Source organism: Sebastes umbrosus, chromosome 6 (genome assembly GCF_015220745.1).
Source record: "Sebastes umbrosus isolate fSebUmb1 chromosome 6, fSebUmb1.pri, whole genome shotgun sequence".
Taxonomy (NCBI): Eukaryota; Metazoa; Chordata; class Actinopteri; order Perciformes; family Sebastidae; genus Sebastes; species Sebastes umbrosus.
The window spans coordinates 34,968,516-34,986,479 of record NC_051274.1 but is presented as its reverse complement, the minus strand read 5'-3'; the positions used below and the strand labels follow the sequence as shown (position 1 = coordinate 34,986,479).

The 17,964-nt window shown below is 42.7% G+C and overlaps 2 protein-coding genes across 5 annotated transcripts in view; one reads left to right on the top strand and one right to left on the bottom strand.

Moving 5' to 3' along the window:
- lama5 (laminin, alpha 5) overlaps positions 1–8,869 on the top strand; it is a 115,362-nt gene extending 106,493 nt beyond the window's left edge. For all 3 annotated transcript variants that reach the window (XM_037773185.1, XM_037773184.1, XM_037773183.1), the window contains exons 68-80: positions 273–405; positions 1,316–1,459; positions 1,639–1,769; positions 1,922–2,092; positions 2,844–2,976; positions 3,263–3,417; positions 4,139–4,331; positions 4,429–4,566; positions 5,164–5,323; positions 5,413–5,543; positions 5,656–5,749; positions 6,435–6,554; positions 7,264–8,869. In XM_037773185.1, the coding sequence (XP_037629113.1) occupies positions 273–405; positions 1,316–1,459; positions 1,639–1,769; positions 1,922–2,092; positions 2,844–2,976; positions 3,263–3,417; positions 4,139–4,331; positions 4,429–4,566; positions 5,164–5,323; positions 5,413–5,543; positions 5,656–5,749; positions 6,435–6,554; positions 7,264–7,412 (1,852 nt within the window). In that variant the 3' untranslated portion in view covers positions 7,413–8,869. The remainder of the gene's footprint in view (positions 1–272; positions 406–1,315; positions 1,460–1,638; positions 1,770–1,921; positions 2,093–2,843; positions 2,977–3,262; positions 3,418–4,138; positions 4,332–4,428; positions 4,567–5,163; positions 5,324–5,412; positions 5,544–5,655; positions 5,750–6,434; positions 6,555–7,263) is intronic.
- A 99-nt stretch (positions 8,870–8,968) lies between these two features.
- On the bottom strand, positions 8,969–17,382 carry adrm1 (adhesion regulating molecule 1). 2 transcript variants are annotated; one of them, XM_037773230.1, is made up of 10 exons: positions 17,214–17,382; positions 14,722–14,962; positions 13,582–13,698; positions 12,909–13,119; positions 12,305–12,386; positions 12,091–12,227; positions 11,844–11,987; positions 10,511–10,668; positions 10,069–10,171; positions 8,969–9,224 (listed from the first exon to the last, which is right to left on the bottom strand). In XM_037773230.1, the coding sequence occupies exons 2-10, from the start codon at positions 14,929–14,931 to the stop codon at positions 9,136–9,138; spliced, it is 1,251 nt and encodes a 416-aa protein (XP_037629158.1). In that variant the 5' UTR covers positions 14,932–14,962; positions 17,214–17,382; the 3' UTR covers positions 8,969–9,135. The 2 variants fall into 2 exon arrangements, with proteins under 2 accessions (XP_037629158.1, XP_037629159.1); XM_037773231.1 differs by having other exon boundaries at positions 12,305–12,383.
- Between the last annotated feature and the right edge of the window lie 582 nt (positions 17,383–17,964).

The following is a 17,964-nucleotide window of genomic DNA, read 5'->3' as shown; positions in this document are numbered from 1 at the left end:
ACCAAGAAATACAGCTTTAGATTTCAAAGAAATTGGAGGTTAAGCCCCCTCGCCCCTCCAGCCAGTTTTACTTCCTGTTTATTGGTTAACATTCTTTCTCAAACAGAGAATGGGGGTGTGGTTAATAGTCAGACATAGTTCATCACCATCGCACCCAGATTGCATCGTTTTTCAACTCAGTTTAGATGAATGTACTGTTCATCAGAACACAAATGAGACCAGAATCATCTCAACATGTTTCGCTGTTTCATTGTGTCTCCGTCTCTTTTCAGGTTGAAGTCTCTGTTTCCTAAGCAGGGCTCTCTGAAGGGCTGTTTCAGGAATGTGAAGGCCCAAAACTCTCACGTCGACCTGAAGAGGATGACGAGCTCCGGAATCAGTTTCGGCTGCGACAGCGACCTGCTGGTGAGAAAACACAGTCCACCCTTCAGCTTGTATTAAGAGGAGTAAATGCAGCTTCTTTCCATGACATTAACATTTACGGTGTCTGTTTTAAACAATCTCAACTCTCAAATATCCCGGACGAGCCCCCAATTTGTCATAGCCCGGCTCCTAGGCCATGATAAATACGGGAAAGGATGCAGTGAATGATTGTAAATTAAAGATATTTATTGTAAATAAATTAAGGAAGTACAGAAATAGTTATAAATGTGGAGTGTGTCAGTCAGTAACATCAGTAATGTAAATGTGGAGGTGTGAGCTTAATGAAGTGTGATGTGTTGTGAGTGAAAACTAAAGAAAAGCCAAACAAAGGCAGGCCGGGCAGGTTCTGGTAGGGATGAGTCCAGGTGAAGGAGAGAGAGACCAGAGCAACGCTTGATTGGGGCTTTTATGCTCAGGGCGCCAGCATCTGGTGCTCTGCATCTGGTGCTCTGCATCTGGCATCTTCTCCCGTGATACCTTCAAGGAGACAGGGAAACAATAAATGTCAAATCCACACTGGCATCTCAGTAGTGAGGCAGGGGCCGTCACGCAAGCTATAACTTGATTTTATTTAGCCTGTATTCAACCAGCGATTCTCTTGCGGTACATTATCATTTAATGAAACTGAAATGTGTTTCGGTCTGTAAATAATTACATAAACAATTTGGGAAAAAAGAATAAAAAAATAAAAACAAAAGAATAAAAGTTTGGCAACGTGTAATATTCCTAGTACGCTTTTATACATGGCACTAAATGACTTTTTTCTGGTAACGTTAAAGCATGATGAGTAAGGGTGGGGGGCCCGTACAAAGAGTAGCTTAGGGGCCCCTGACCACCTTAATCCGCCGCTGCATACATGCTATAATACAGTATTGTGTATGTGTTCGTGCAGGTGGCTCGTGAGGCTCATTTCTCCGGTCAGAGCTACCTGGACTTGGCCCTGACCAACATTCCCAGCCTCAGGAACAACTTCTACGCCAGCTTCAGCTTCAGGACCGCGCAGAAGGAGGGACTCATGTTCTACCACCACGATCAGGTCCGACGAGCACCTCCCCCCCCTTCCTGTTTCCTTCTGTCTTTTCTCTGATCTTTCTCGCTCAATACGTTTTAGTCTTCCATGAGGTTTGTTCTTTCTCCTGCTTTGGTCTCTTGGACTTATAAAGTGTCATCTTGCATGTTAACCTGTGGCTGTTGTGTGTGTGTGTGTGTGTGCAGGATGGAGTTTGTCAGGTGTCTTTGCTTGACGGCCACGTCGTGGTGAAAGCTGGAAACCGAGCGATTAAGACACAGAAGACGTACAACGATGACAACAGCCACTACATCGCTATCTACAACAACATCAACGGGTAGGATGACGGTTAAAACTCCTCATGAAGCTCTCGGCTGTCTTTCTGTTCCAAATGTCAACGTGATACCATCAAACTTTGGTACAAACCTAGTTGTACGTAAAGGACCAGCATGCACCTCTCACACTGTCTGATTGCTCGCCGTCCTCCAGGATGCGTCTGTACATGGACGACGTGCTGGAGAAAGCAAAGGAGGTCATCCAGCTGGACAGCAGGGGAAGTGGAGGTGTGACGGGCCCCCAGGGAAGCACCTTCCTGGGAGGAATGCCCGACCCGAGAGCCGCCAACCTCACTGGATGCATCAGCAACGTCTTCATCAGGAGGTGAGACGAGATACACAGCTCTCTCTAAAAACTTAGATTTAATGTCGTCAAAAAGGGAGAAATCATCAAAAAATCGTTTAAATGTCAGTTTTAATCTTCATTCCTACATTTTGAAAAAAAAATTGTGTGATCAAATTTTATCGTTTTTAAAGGTATGCATTGGAAATTATTAACACTAAATTACATAATTTAAAACAAACATTCATTTAAAATGATATATTAATTAAATATATATAAAATAATAAAAAAAATAATAACCCCAAAAAAAAGTCAAACAATCATAAAAAAAAATATTTTTCAAAATAATTTTAACTGGAGTTTTTAACTTCATTCCTAAATTCAAACTATTTTTTGTGATCAAATTTTATTGATTTTAAAGATATGCATTTAAAATTATTAACAAAAAAATACATAATTTAAAACAAAACATTAATTTAAAATAATTAGAATAATTATTATTATTATTACAAACAATAATATATTTAAAAAATAATAACCAATACAAAATAATAATAAATACCCCCCCACCCCGCCAGAAGTAAAACAATCATAAAAAGTAATTTTTTATATTTTTAACTGCAGAGTTTTTAATCTTTATTCCTACATTTAAACCATTTTAAAGATATGCATTTCAAATTATTAACAAATAAAACACAAGATATATGTGAACCATTTTCTTCATATGATTACTATAAATATATTTGTTGTAATTCAGCGTCCTCTAAAATGTGTGTGTGTCTCCGGTCGTCAGGGAAACGGATACTCAGATGGTTCTGAACCTGCTGAAAGCGAAAGAAAACGTCAACGTTCCTCTGGACTGTCCCGCCGCCAAAAAACCTCAGCAGATCGTCGCCGCCGCGCCCAAACACAGCAACAAACCCAAGGTACACACACACACACACACACACACACACAGACACACACACACACACACACACACACACACACACACACACACACACACAGACACACACACACACACACACACACACACACACACACACACACACACAGACACACACACACACACACACACACACACACACACACACACACAAATTCTGCTTCTCCGACAAATAAAAGACACAGAGAGGCATAAACATCAGAGACCAACTGAACCTCTGTGCTCAGTAATAAACACAGAATAAATGTTCTCTCTCTCTTCCTCAGGGAAAGCACAAGAAGCCGTCGGGGTCTCGCAGCCGTAACACCAGGGACTCGTGTCACGGCGAGCTGTCGGATCAGGAGGCCGGAGGGACGCACTTCAGCGGCTCCACACACAGCTACCAGAGATACGACGCTCTGCCCAGATCACTCAGCTCCATGTGAGTGTGAACGTCAAGTTTCCACCCGGCCGGGGAAACGAGCAGAAAACTATTTGTTATAGATTATGTGTATTTTGCTTTCTTTTTGTAGTTGTAGCAAAAAAAGAAAGAAGACATTAAAATAATGTTTTTGGATCTTCAAATTGAACACCCCTCTCTCTCTCTCTCTCTCTCTCTCTCTCTCTCTGTCTCTCTCTCTCTCTGTCTCTCTCTCTCTCTCTGTCTCTCTCTCTCTGTCTCTCTCTCTCTGTCTCTCTCTCTCTCTCTGTCTCTCTGTCTCTCTCTCTCTCTGTCTCTCTCTCTCTCTCTCTCTCTCTGTCTCTCTCTCTGTCTCTCTCTCTCTGTCTCTGTCTCTCTCTGTCTCTCTCTCTCTGTCTCTCTCTCTGTCTATCTCTCTCTGTCTCTCTCTCTCTGTCTCTCTCTCTCTCTCTCTCTCTGTCTCTCTCTCTCTTGGTCTCTCTCTCTGTCTCTCTCTGTCTCTCTCTCTCTCTCTCTCTCTGTCTCTCTCTCTCTCTCTCTGTCTCTCTCTCTGTCTCTCTCTCTCTCTCTCTCTGTCTCTCTCTGTCTCTGTGTCTCTCTCTCTCTCTCTCTCTCTCTCTCTCTGTCTCTCTCTCTCTGTCTCTCTCTCTCTCTCTCTTTGTCTCTCTCTCTCTCTCTGTCTCTCTCTCTCTCTCTGTCTCTCTCTCGCTCTCTCTCTCTCTCTCTCTCTCTCTCTGTGCAGGCCTCAAATCTCCATGGCGATGAGGATCAACTCCTCCGATGGTTTGGTGCTGTACGCGGCCGGCGAGCAGCGCGGCGCAGCCGTGATGTCTCTCAGCGTGTCCGACGGCCACCTGCTGCTTCTGTTGGACGGAGGAAAGAGGAAGCTCAGCCTGCGCAGCCGCAAGAAGTACAACGACGACCAGTGGCACACGGTGAGGTCGCACGCCAGCTGTCACGTCGCTGGATTTAGCGCCCTGACGGAGTCTGATTCACATGAATATCTAACCGGCCGTCTTCATGTCCCCTCAGGTGTTTATAAAGCGTGAAGGAGAGAAGATCAGTCTGATCGCGGACGGCATCGGCGCTCAGTCGAAGAGAATCCCCGGAGGAGACCGGACTCGTCTCGCCGGTTCTTTATACGTCGGAGGCGTCCCGCCATCACTGACGGTAAAACATCCAGACTACCCCAGAGTCCGCTACATGGCTGGATGTGATAACAGAGCTGATAACAGGCTTTCTTCTACTTGAGTTCTGCAGTCATTTATAGAGCCGTCGCCCAAAAACTAGAACTCTGAATGATGTGGTCGTTCAGTGTTCAGTTCCTTCATTCCTTTAAGTTCTGATTTCACTCTCCAGCTTCAGAGCAGAGATCTGCAATGACTCTGTAATAAATATGACTAACAATAAGCTGTCAGTAACGTCCACACTGCACCACTCTTCATCGGGACCGTCTCATTTTTCAAACAAAATGTTAATGACATCATAATAATTATAAATAAATCAAAATAAGACACAGTTTGTAAAAAGCTGACATTTCCTTCAGAATCAAATAACTTTATTAAAGAGAGTTAAAGAGATAGTTCAGGATGAGAATAGAATTAAAACTAGAAACCATACAAGAGCAAATTAAAGACAAAATTACAAGTCAGTATCTGAATGTGAGATACTGTTAATCACACATCTCTTCTCTTCTTCATGTGTTGTAATAATAATAATAATGATAATAATGAACATCTGTCTGTGTTGTGTTGTTCTGAACTTCAGGCTCCGGGCTCTGCTGGGTTCGTGGGTTGTGTCAGAGACCTGACGCTGAACGAAGCCCCGGCAGGAAGCCCGGCTCACAGCCAGGGGACGGTGCCGTGCTTCCAGAGTCCTCTCCAGCCCGGAGCCTACTTCTCTGGCCAGGGAGGACACATCGCTATAGGTGGCTGTCATCACTCTTCTTCTTCTGTGGTTTGTAATGTACTTCGGTCTTGATGCGTCGTCCTGACCGAAGGCTTTCTGTCTCTGCAGATGAGTCCTTAGTTCTGGGTCGGGATCTGGAGATCCAGCTGGAGGTTCGGCCCGTCTCGGACTCCGGGCTGCTGTTGCATGCTGGGACGTCACCTGACCAGCGCTTGAGTTTGGTCCTGAGCCAGGGAGAGGTGAGACGCCGCCAGTCAGCGTTTTAACAACAACTGAAGACGTTTTTATTGAACCGTAAAAGAAATACATGAAACAGAAAACAGAAAATAATAATCAGTGTTTGTTGTGCAGGTGATCGTTTTATTAAACGGCGGCAAAGGTGAAATCTCTACCTCCTTCACTCCTGAAGAACCGCTCTGTAACGGACGCTGGCACACCATCACAGGTCAGTTTACATCAACAAGTCAAGTGTCACTGTATGGCGAGACGTTTTAACATTTAATATCTAAGCTTGACTATCCCGAATTAACATTAGAGATATCCACAGCTACATTATGACTAGTCAGAATTCTTATTCCAGATATCTATAACCTCATTGTGACTAGTCAGAGTTGTTGTCATGACGATGCTCATCAAGGCTTCCCATTGGATATTGGCCCAACACACCATCTGAAGTGTCAGCAGAACCTTTTGCTAACTTGGATAGTTCAGTAAAGTGTGAAAGATATTCACAGATTCAAACTTCCTGGATCAATACCTAATAGACAACGAGCTACAAGCTCATTTTAATCACAACCAGCCTTTAGTCCTCTGAGCTGGACACATAACGTTGGTCTGTGAGACGAGTAGTCGGGGACCGCTGTGGATCAGATAGTTAGAAAATGACATGAAATAGAAAAAGAGCTCATCATCAGGAGTCTGTGGCCGACGAGAGCTTTGTTCACTAGAGAGTTGTGCTAGACATTTAGAGCGTGTTGTAGATTTATTGTCTCCAGACACACTTTATAAACCCAAAACGGCTCGCCATAGTCAATGTGTTGTCGCCTCGCTGTAACGCTGAGATGATGATGATGATGATGATGATGATGATGATGATGATGATGATGATGATGTTGTGTCGTCTCTGTTAGTGGTGAAGAAGAACAACGTCCTGCAGCTCCATGTTGATGCAGCCAGCGAGCACAGCGTCGGCCCCAAACAGAGCCGCTCAGCCGGGGCCAAAGAGACCGTTTACCTGGGAGGGGTTCCTGGTGAGTACTCAAACACACACCTTTACACAACGCCAAAACTATGTTCTTACAACGGCGTCAGTAAAAACTAATTCAATACGGAGCTGGGGGTGGGGGGGTAATACTCCAAGAAAAAAACTGAATTCCTGATTAAAGTCGTAAATTTACAAGAAAAAACTCACTAATTTATGAGAAAAGAAAACGTGTAAACGCCAGCTGCCGTCTGAACTTCATTACTCCTGAAGTGAAGAAGTGTTCTTCTGGTACGGATGGCCTCGAAGTAAGGCGAAGGTCCTGAAAGATACATACACACGCTTTCCTTCATGTTCTCTCTATGTAAACAGAAGCCATGTTGGTCGTTCATGTTCATTATGACGTGTTTAACGATGGCGTCTGGTGTGATGAGGTTGATCCAACCTTGCAAGCACGCTTGGCACACGGGCGAAGTTTCAGTTGGTTTGCAATCTGCTACCTCACCGCTAGATGTCGCCAAATCCTCCACACTGCACCTTTAATACTGACTTATATTTAAAACATATTACAACTTTGAACCTCAGAATCTTTCCTCCCCCCCAACAGAGGCCCTAACACTACGTCTGCTAAGTTGTTGTCTTGTATTGATGCAGTAGTTCCAGGTTTGTTGACACCAGCGAGTGTTGTGAATGGCTGGTTGGGGTTGAACATGAACTTTCTTCTTGTCTAACACGCCGTTCGTCTCTCTGTCCACCAGATGGCGTCACGGTTCCCGGTCTACCTGACGGCCTGCCGGTCTTCCACGGCTGCATCCGCCTCGCGACCATCAACCGCCGACCCGCCATGTTGTCCAAACCGCTCGCTGTGCACGGAGCAGTGGGGACGCAGGGCTGCCCACACATGTAAACCCAACACACACACACACACACACACAGTCTTATCCTCACATTCCCCAACTACAAATTACTGGTGGTGGGCGTCATGTTACTGTAGCTAATTTAAAATATATATATTAATATTTATTTTCTATTTTCAGAAAAATGTATATTTTATATTTTACAGTTTTGTCGTTGCAATATTACTGGTTTGTTTTTGTGCTACAGGGTGCTGTAACAACAGGCTGCACGTAGAGATGCACCGATACACGTCACTGCTGCAACTACTCTAAAATCACAACTCTAAAATCACAACTCTAAACTCTAAAATCACAACCCTAAAATCACAACTCTAAAATGTGACGGATTTTGTAAATAAAAGCTGATTTTTTTACGTCAATCATCCAGAAACCTGAATGTGCGTTCTATCTTCAGGTAACTGATGCGTTGCAGCCGTGCACGGTGCATCTCTAGCAGACAATGTTAAGAAAACCTACTGAGTCGGTACACTGTGAACACTGTAATGTATGAGCAACGTCCTCAGGCAGCGCTGACGGGCAACGCTACCTGTAACTGGGACGAGGACGGGACTTCTGGGAATATCAGAGTTAATTAAGTCTCAGTGACACAAAGATGGAGATAAATTAAACATCCAACACAGAATGAGGTTGACATGGAAACACGGAGAGAGATAAGAGCCGTTAACATGCTGCTTGTGTGGCCTTTATGTTCTTTTAACTTCTACATTAAACGGTTAACTTTCAACCTGAGAACGCTGCAGCCGCTAAACAGACTAATGTAATCGCTCGGGGAAACTCCTCTTCGTCAATATACATCCACTAAAACTTGTTGTTGTTGCCACAGACGGGTTCAGATTATTATAACAATATAATAACAATCTGAGCCTGTCAGTGGTTAAAAACGATCACTTTTAGTGGACGTAAACGGACGGTGAAGGATTACATCACAGCCTGGTTCACAGCTACAGTGTTGTCGCTCAATACCGGACCAATTTCATGACAACTTGGACACAAGAACATGGTCCAGGACGACTCTTTTTAAGAGTAAAAATGCAACAATCAATTAAGTCCAATTTGTCTCAGATTTCTCTGAAAACCTGTTCCATCAACCTTGGTGACAATGCTGCGTTCAGGTCATGTTGGAGTTACTGTAATTACCAGTTTCCAATGAAATCATGAATAATGTTCATGTCAACATCCAGGTTGTAATTGCGACTTTGGCCATTTGTCATTCAATTAAATCCAAATGTAATGAATATATTGTCACAGTAATTGAAACCCTAAATATGGGATGAATTCCCGTATGACCCGTCCCGTCCGTCGCCTCGTGTCCAGGTCCAGGAAGTGTCTCCCGTCTCTATTCCGTCATAAATGTAAACATGTACCAAACGTGTGTAATATAACCACTGTTTTAAAACGATGTCACAGAAAGAATAAGCTGCCCCCCCCACCCCACCCCCACCCCCACCCCCAGTGTTGTACATGTATTTTTAAATAAATTTTTTTTTAAAATACAAACTTCTGTGTTTGTTTCCCTTCTGACAAAGAGACACCTCGAGGGAAGCTGTTTTTGTTTGTGATTTTTTTATTATCAAGAGTGAATCAAAAAAGTGTGAACTGTGTAACAAGAGAAGGAAAACAAAATGTCATTTAAGGCTCAAGAGAGGAAGGTGAAGAAAAGAAAAGAGGAGGAGAAAGGAATCACAGATTTGACTGAGGTTTGGCAGCTGAGCTCTAATCCAGACTCATGTCCTCGTCGTCCTCCTTCTTGTCTTTGGGGTCTCCTTTACTGCCCTGCATGGCTTTGGCAAACGCCTCCACATCTGACAGCGAGACAAACACATACATATATTTATTCATAAATAACTGAAGAAATAGGTGGATAAGTAGAGAAAATAATGTTACAAAAGGGAATAATTGTGTGTGTGAAGTGAATTTTAGGCGCAGCGCGATTATATCCGAAGTCTCTACATACAAGTTTTCTACAAAAAATGTGCGTGATGTGTCGCGAAGGAAAACCACTCAGCGTGTTGATGGAGCAGCTACAAAGTTAAGCATAGCCCTGATCGAGCCAAACTCCATTCAGAAAACGAGCAATTTAAAAGTTGTTTGCTTGTCGTCATGGTAACAGACCTGACAGAGCATGAAATCAGACTTTTTATATATTTATATATACATATATATATATATATATATATATATATACATATATATATACACACACATCACAATCCTGCCTATTCCTCACCTTTATCTATCCAGCTTTGTTGTCCTTGTCCCTGGCTGTTATTTCTAAATACATTTAGAGAGATGCATAAAGTACGTATGTACTTGGTCAATAAAACTGATTCTGATCCGTTTATTTTGTTTAGCCTCGAGTAGCGCTGAAGTGTCAGTCATGTAGACGCAGTTCCTGGTGAAGGCGGTGAAAGTCACCGAGCTGCGGTTGATGTTATGAACCCAGACACGACGGCGTTCAGTTTTCCGACGGTACAAAGCAGCAGCAGTAGTTATTTCGATCGTTGTTGATGACGGAAAGAAATGGAGGTAAACCCCTCCTCCTCTCCGGCGCTAATAAACCCAAATGATCGGCCCTGTTTGGTGTGAACGCAGTATAATAATTCACATGATGGCATTAAATAAATACATTTTCCAAGTCTGTCTCACCTCCTCGGTTGGCGGCGTCCACGGCATCTGCCGGCAGACCGAACTGATTCATGAGAGGGCCGAGCTGCCCGGAGGCCAAGGCGCTGCTGAACATGCTCATCGACTGAAAGGAGGGAGGAAGCACAGTCACAGGGGTCAGGGGTCAGAGGTCAACGCCATCTGACTTCAAGCTACTTCGTCTTCGTCTTATAAACGTCTTCATGCCCCCCCCCCCCACACACAGTTAGCTCAAATCAGCTGCATCAAGTCAATCAGGAGCTTGTGAACACTTTCTTTAGCTAATCAGATGTCTGTGATTCTCAATAAAAACGTCTCATTTCCATGAATCTGTTGAGTAAAAGCTTTCTTTCTTCTCCACAGAGGATCAACAGACGTTAGTTCCTCCTCTTTGTTTTATTTTTGGTCTACCGTGTGTTGTACTCTGTGTCTGTTTGTCGGTTACCTGTTGGAACTGAGGCGAGTTGATTGTGTTCTGGATCTCCTCGGCGCTCTGCGGTAAACTTTCTCCGCTGGGGAGGAAGGGGAGGAGCCTCTGCTGGACCTCAGCGTTGGTCAGGATGGGCGCCATCATCTCCGGGGTGCAAACGCTCGCCAGGTCCACTACCGAACAGGAGAGGAGCAATTTATTAAGCTGAGTTCACACTAGATCTCAGTACTGTTCTCACTACACAACTTTCTGTCCTGTAATCAGGAGTCTTGACGTCATCGTGGTTTTCACGCTACATTACTGACCGGAGACAGGAAGTCACACACTACCAGATCTTTCACCTGGAGGAATCCCCGATGAGGTCAACAAGCTACGTTTAGTAACGAAAACACACGAGAAATCCACGGTAAATGACCTTATACCATCGCGACACACAGGTCCAGGTATTTAGCATGCCAGATATCTGGAATATGACTGCGAGGCATCGGCTCGCGTCTTTAAGCAGTTCACACATGACGCTCAAGTCGGGGAGCAGAAAATCAAGGCTGAAGTCGTGTAGTGTGAACTAGACATTAGGCTTGCCCCGGTAGTCGGTGTTTCCGGTGTAACACAGTGGTCGGGCACACACCGGTTACATTACGTAACCGCCGTCGTTTTGCTTTTTTTACAGAAATAAAACCTATTTAGTTCATTTTGGCGTATCAGCGCCGTGTTGTCAATCGATAGTCGGACAACGGACGCTACAAACTCAAAGTGAAAGTGTCTCTGCTCCGTACGGAGACTCAGCTCAGAGCAACAGGAGTCAGATTTCACACACGAGACCAGAGAGAGTTGACAGACGAGAACATGGCGAAGGATTTGGTGTCAAAGCGAAAAGCAAACGCGCCTATTTGGCAATATTTCAGATTTAAACCCAATGCTTTAAGGGAACCATAACGTTAATGAGATAATCGCCGTGAGGAGGACAGAGCAGTCGCAGCGCAGCGGCGTCGGGTGGAAACCTGTAGCCCCGTAGAGAAAGCTAGACAGGAGAGACCAGACACACCGCCACTCGATGGTAAAGATCAGAGTCAACGCTCTACACATATTGACCTTTCTTGTAAAATGTCCGGTGTAATCGGTAACACCGCTGTTGTTTATTAACCGGTGGGAAAATGTCCTCACCGTCACATCCCTAGTGGGAACTAGGCATTATTAATATTTAATGAAATACTCGTGGATTTAATTTATTCTCTCTCCTCTTTATTCTTTTCTTCATTGATCATGTTTCTCTCCGTCTCATTCAGGCGAAGCTGCCATTCAGACTGACTTAAAGTGACTCTGCAGTCCTAAATCATCCGTCACTCACCTGCTGCTCCCTGACCAGCCGCCGCCGCCGCCACCGCTGGGACGTTCATGGTGGCAAGGATGCTCTGAAGGTCACTGAGCTGGATGGGCTGGTGGGAGGCGGGGCTTCCAACAGAGGCCGGGGCCAGAGGGGTCTGAGCTGAGGCTGCAGGTGAGGTGAAGAGGAAACACTCAGTTTTCTACTCTCTTCCTCAAATGTGTGATTCTTAATTGGCGGATAGATGACGACAGTAATGGATTTAGTGTACCTGGTGTGGAGGGAGCAACAGTCGTCGGGGAGACAGCTGAGGCAGCAGGAGTCACCGGGGTGGTGGGGGCCTGAGAGGAGCTCAGTCTGGTGGCGCCGCCTGACGAAGGAGTGGCGGCTGCCGACTGGCTACGAGAGCTGAGAAGACAGAGGAGATATTAGAAATCCAGAGGTAATTTATCAGATTCTTTGTTCTACATGGTGTTCTGTCTTACCTGGATGAGGAGCTGCTGGTAGCTGCTCCTCCGCTGCCCAGCAAGTTGGCGAGTCCTGGTCCTGCTAGAGCTCCCAGACCTCCTTAGACAAACACAGCAAATCAAAAAAGGTCCAGATTGATGTCGGATTGTTATTTAAAACACAAACAGCAGCTGTAAACTTCACTTCACATTCACTTCATGTTGATTAAAAGAAAGATATTTAAGAAAGGGAATAACGTCTATTAAAATCTGATTTCAACTCAACTACAGCTCATTTTACTTCTTTAAAACTTTGTCATAGTGTTCAATTACTAGAGGACATTTTGGATTAGAAATAAATGGTGTAATAATTACAATCATATTTGATATTAGAGCTGACCTGAATGCTTCAATACCTTTGAATATTTCTCACCGGAGCTTTGAAGCCAAAAATATATATATAATATTTTTATTTTGTCTCGTTAAGAGTTCCAGTGAAGGCCTCCAACTGTACTCGTGTCTTTACATTCTCTCTTTTAAACATTTGTTATGGTTATTTTCCTTCTCTCTACAGATTCAGGAGTCTCTGCTGTGGCGAGTGTTCAGATGTAAACATGTGTAAGAAGTCTCCGGTGCTGCTCACCCAGTCCTCCCAGCCCCGTCGGTCCAATCAGCTGCATCAGCTGGTTGTGGCTCATATTTCCCAGCAGGTTCTGCAGGCCTCCCTCTCCTCCCAGCGCAGAGAGTTCGTGGCCGCTGCCGCCGCCGCTTCCTGCCGCTCCAGGAATGGGCGGGTTGTTCAGGTACTCGTTCACCTTACGACAGTACTCGTCGTCCTTGTCGGACTTTGGCTCCTGTTGGAAATGAGGAAAGAAAGAATTCCTTGAAATCAGAGCAGAAGTTCTCAACTGACCGAATTAACCGGCTCGGTTCTGTCTGAGTTGTTCCTCTGTGGTGACACTAGGCAGATCTGACCAAACCAATTTTTTTTTTTAAGTAATTGTGCTTTTGTCTCTCTGTTTCGTAATGCTAAAAACAACACATTGCTGATAACTGATAGATAACGTGTATCGTCCACAAAAAATTGTGTTGCTGCCTTACAAATCCACTGATTACAGCGATGCACACCCTGTCATCATGAGCGGAATAATCTCTCTCATCACTCTTATTGCCTCCCACTTCCTGTTTCCCTCTATTGAACGTCCATCTGCCTGCACTCAAATGGACACAGATGTCAGACATTCACCAAAGACCGTCTCCGTTTCTCCTCCCTCTTAGAAAGAACATGATGATGATGAGCATCTTCCTCTCCTCACCTGCATCCAGAAGAACAGTCTCTTGGATCCGGCCTTGAACTTCAGCACAAAGACGCGTCCGGTTGTGCACTGGCTCACCTTCTTGAATTCACAGTCATCAGGGAAGATGATCAGGTCCTGGAAAGGAAAGACACAACATAAGACATTCAGAGAGAGAGAGAGAGAGAGAGAGAGAGCGAGAGCGAGAGAGAGAGAGAGAGAGAGAGAGAGAGAGAGAGAGAGAGAGAGAGAGCTGTGCCACATTAAATCATCATCAACTAATTATACATAGTGAAGGCAGCAACATCCCTGCAGCTCTGAGATAAAGTCACCTTGCTTGCTCTGTGGACGCCCGGCTAAATTAGGATTCCTTGTGTCAGCGTTGCTTGTGTGACAAACGCTTGTATGTACAAATACAGAATGAATAAAAAATGACAAACTGCGGCGACAGTCTTTGACAGTCTTTCCACTGGCCTCCTTTTCTTTGTGGTATTTGTGGAATGTGTCTGAAAATAGTCACAACTTCTGTCACGCTTTTTCAAACAGTGTGATCACACCAGCTGTCTTTGCTGATGATTTTGATGTGAACCCTCAGGAAAGACAGTTGTTTACTGCATTACTGCACCATTAGGTACAAGTTCTAGTTGACTGATTTATTGACTTAGTTAAGGATCTTTTTGGTTAAAGGGGTTGACATGTTAGTCTTAAATTCTACCAAGCCACAGACCTAAAATTATCACATGAACAACAAAGCACAAGCATGGTTAGATTTACAAATTTCACTCCCACTAGAATCACTGATCACTTAAAGTATATTCAGTTGGAGCATGGATAAAAGAATTTGCTAAATAAATAAATTAGGTTGAGTTATATTAGAAACAGTGTTTCTATCACATTGTTTGTCCACCAGAGAACACTGAGAAATGTATTTTTTTAACTGTAAAGTGCACAAACTCAGTACAAAATGTGGTCACAATTCACACAATACAGTGGTTGAAACATGTCGGCTTTTATAATGATTTAGCCACTATAATAAACGCTTTTTAATATCATTTTTTCCCCGTTTTCCACGAGTACCCGACATGTTTTTCGCCTTACGGTTAAGTACGCGGAGCAACCGGTTATGTCTCTTTCCAAACAGAAGTGATTGAAGTTACTCACATCATCCACATTCGCACTGGTCCTGTCCTTCCAGCAGAAGTGAATCAGGGAGTCGTCGGACTGCTGGATGTACACCGAGCCCTTGCGTTTGTCCGGTGTCACTACGTTTCCCTTCAAGCTCATTTTCCCGGCACGAAACTCCACCAGGTACTTGCTGGAGCTTCCCCTGGAGCCGCTCACCAGGCTCGGAAAGAGAGCGCCTGACGACATCTTTGGATCTCTTTGTAAACAAGCCTGAATACTGGAGGAAAAGAAAAAAGGGGTCAGGATTACAGAAATACTGTGGATTATTATTGATATAAGTAACAACACTACACAGAGGTGGGGACAGAAGTTGGAGTATTTAGTGCTGTGGGACCATTTCTATTTCTATTTCTATTTCTTTTGTATTGAACCAGAATATCTGGACATATTTGATAAATAAGTTACTTAAAGAAATACCATTAAATAATTTTTCAATCTGAACTCAATGAGATAAGGTTAGGTACTGGACTTTATGCAGTGGTGGAAAAATAACTAAGTATGTTTACTCAAGTACTGTTCTGAAGTACAATTTTGAGGTACTTTGAGTACTTTCTGCTACTTTATGCTTTCCATTACAATTCAGGAACAATGTTGTACTTTTTTTTACTCCACTACGTTTATTTGATAACTTTAGTTACTTTTCAGATTCATTTTAATGCAAAATATAATAAAGAAATAAATGATGATGTATTATAGGTTAAGATATTGATCTCTGGGGGGAATTCACGAGCTAGCAGTGTCTTTATCTATCAATGTGCTCCACCTTTAAAGTAATGTACACATGAATGCATCAATAATTACAATACAATAACTAATATAGTAACGCTGTATAAAAATGGTCCATTGTGCATAATGAGTACTTTTCATTTTGGTGATACTTTTGTACTTTTACTTAAATTTTGAATGCACGACTTTTTACTTGTAACAGAGTACTTCTACATGGTAGTATTGGTACTTGTACATGGTAGTATTGGTACTTCTACATGGTAGTATTACTACTTTTACATGTAGTACTTCTACATGGTAGTATTGGTACTTCTACATGGTAGTATTACTACTTTTACATGTAGTACTTCTACATGGTAGTATTGGTACTTCTACATGGTAGTATTACTACTTTTACATGTAGTACTTCTACATGGTAGTATTGGTACTTCTACATGGTAGTATTACTACTTTTACATGTAGTACTTCTACATGGTAGTATTGGTACTTCTACATGGTAGTATTACTACTTTTACATGTAGTACTTCTACATGGTAGTATTGGTACTTCTACATGGTAGTATTGGTACTTCTACATGGTAGTATTACTACTTCTACATGGTAGTTTTGGTACTTCTACATGGTAGTACTTCTACATGGTAGTATTGGTACTTCTACATGGTAGTACTTCTACATGGTGGTACTTCTACATGGTAGTACTTCTACATGGTGGTACTTCTACATGGTGGTACTTCTACATGGTAGTACTTCTACATGGTGGTACTTCTACATGGTAGTACTTCTACATGGTGGTACTTCTACATGGTAGTACTTCTACATGGTGGTAGTTCTACATGGTGGTACTTCTACATGGTAGTATTGGTACTTCTACATGGTAGTACTTCTACATGGTAGTACTTCTACATGGTGGTAGTTCTACATGGTGGTACTTCTACATGGTAGTATTGGTACTTCTACATGGTAGTACTTCTACATGGTGGTACTTCTACATGGTAGTACTTCTACATGGTAGTATTGGTACTTCTACATGGTAGTACTTCTACATGGTGGTAGTTCTACATGGTAGTACTTCTACATGGTAGTACTTCTACATGGTAGTACTTCTACATGGTAGTACTTCTACATGGTAGTACTTCTACATGGTGGTAGTTCTACATGGTAGTACTTCTACATGGTAGTATTGGTACTTTAACAGAGTACTTCTTCCACCACTGACAGTAGGTTAGAGTTATTTGTATTGTTATTTCATGTAATATAACACTTGAAACGTGATATGTGCTGGTAACTATCTATATCTGCTGTCTGATCAGCAGGTTCAGGAGGCTGAGCTGTTCCTTTGTCTCACTAATACTTTACAAAGCGAAGCTAACACAAGTAGCCGTCAGCCAGCTAGTCAAGGCCTATGGAAGGAGGCTGGGTCACGGGTCTGGGAATGGGTATGACGCATGCGCATTGGAACTGAATCTGCATTTTGATTGGCTCAATCTCGGCGAGTGTAGAGCAGATTCTACTACGCATGTGTGGTACCCCCGAGCTATGACGTATTAATGACGCCTGTTCCAGCCTCCTTCTATAGGCCTTGGCTGTGTCATGCTAGTTGTCAATGCTAACGTTAGCCCGTGACTAAGGCCAAAGTCAGTTTATCCAGCTGGAAAAACATTCAAAAGTTAGAAATAACAGACAGCGTTGAGTAGGAGCAGCTTTATGAGAAGCAAAAGTGTAAAATGAGTCTTGTTTAAATACCTGAAGTTGTGTTGGAAGAGTTTAACAGCAACTGTTCTCTGCGTAACGTCGATCACTGATCACTGATCACTGATCACTAGCAACTCACAGAGTAACGAACTTCCTGTTGTAGGCGACAACGAGAATAACAGTGTTGCCATATCTCGCGAGAGAAACAAGCTACCAGGTCTACAGAAACAAGCCCCAAAGAAGCAACTCTCCCCCCAAAAAAGGCATTTTATTGCATTTTTTTAATCCATTTTTAGCTAGTAACTTTACATTTTTAGTGTTATAAACTTAAAGTTGAACGTTCAATGTCATTTTTGCATCCATTTTTAGCTTGTAACTTTATATGTATTTGTTAACTAAGCTTAAAACAGTTGAACATTTAATTTATTTTTTATTTCATTTTTAGCTTGTAAATGTACATTTTTTTGTCAACTAAACTTGAAGAAGTTGAACATTTGATTTCATTTTTGTATTTAATTTTTAGCTTGTAACTTTACATTTTTGTTGTTAACTAAACTAAAAGGAGTTGAAGTGAACATTTATTTAATTTCTGTATTCCATTTTTAGATTATAACTTTACATTTTTCTTGTTATAAACTTAAAGAAGTTGAACATTTAATTACATTTTTGTATTTAATTTTTAGCTTGTAACTTTACATTTTTGTTGTTAACTAAACTAAAAGGAGTTGAAGTGAACATTTATTTAATTTCTGTATTCCATTTTTAGACTGTAATTTTATTTTTTTTTGTCAACTAAACTTAA

Coding starts and splice junctions, on each gene's coding strand:
- adrm1 (XM_037773230.1), bottom strand. CDS start 14,931: ATGTCGTCAGGCGCTCTCTTTCCGAGCCTGGTGAGCGGCTCCAGGGGA. Junction 13,699..14,721: donor CCAGTGCGAATGTGGATGAT/GTGAGTAACTTC, acceptor TTTCCTTTCCAG/GACCTGATCATCTTCCCTGA. Junction 11,988..12,090: donor TGTTGCTCCCTCCACACCAG/GTACACTAAATC, acceptor CCTCACCTGCAG/CCTCAGCTCAGACCCCTCTG.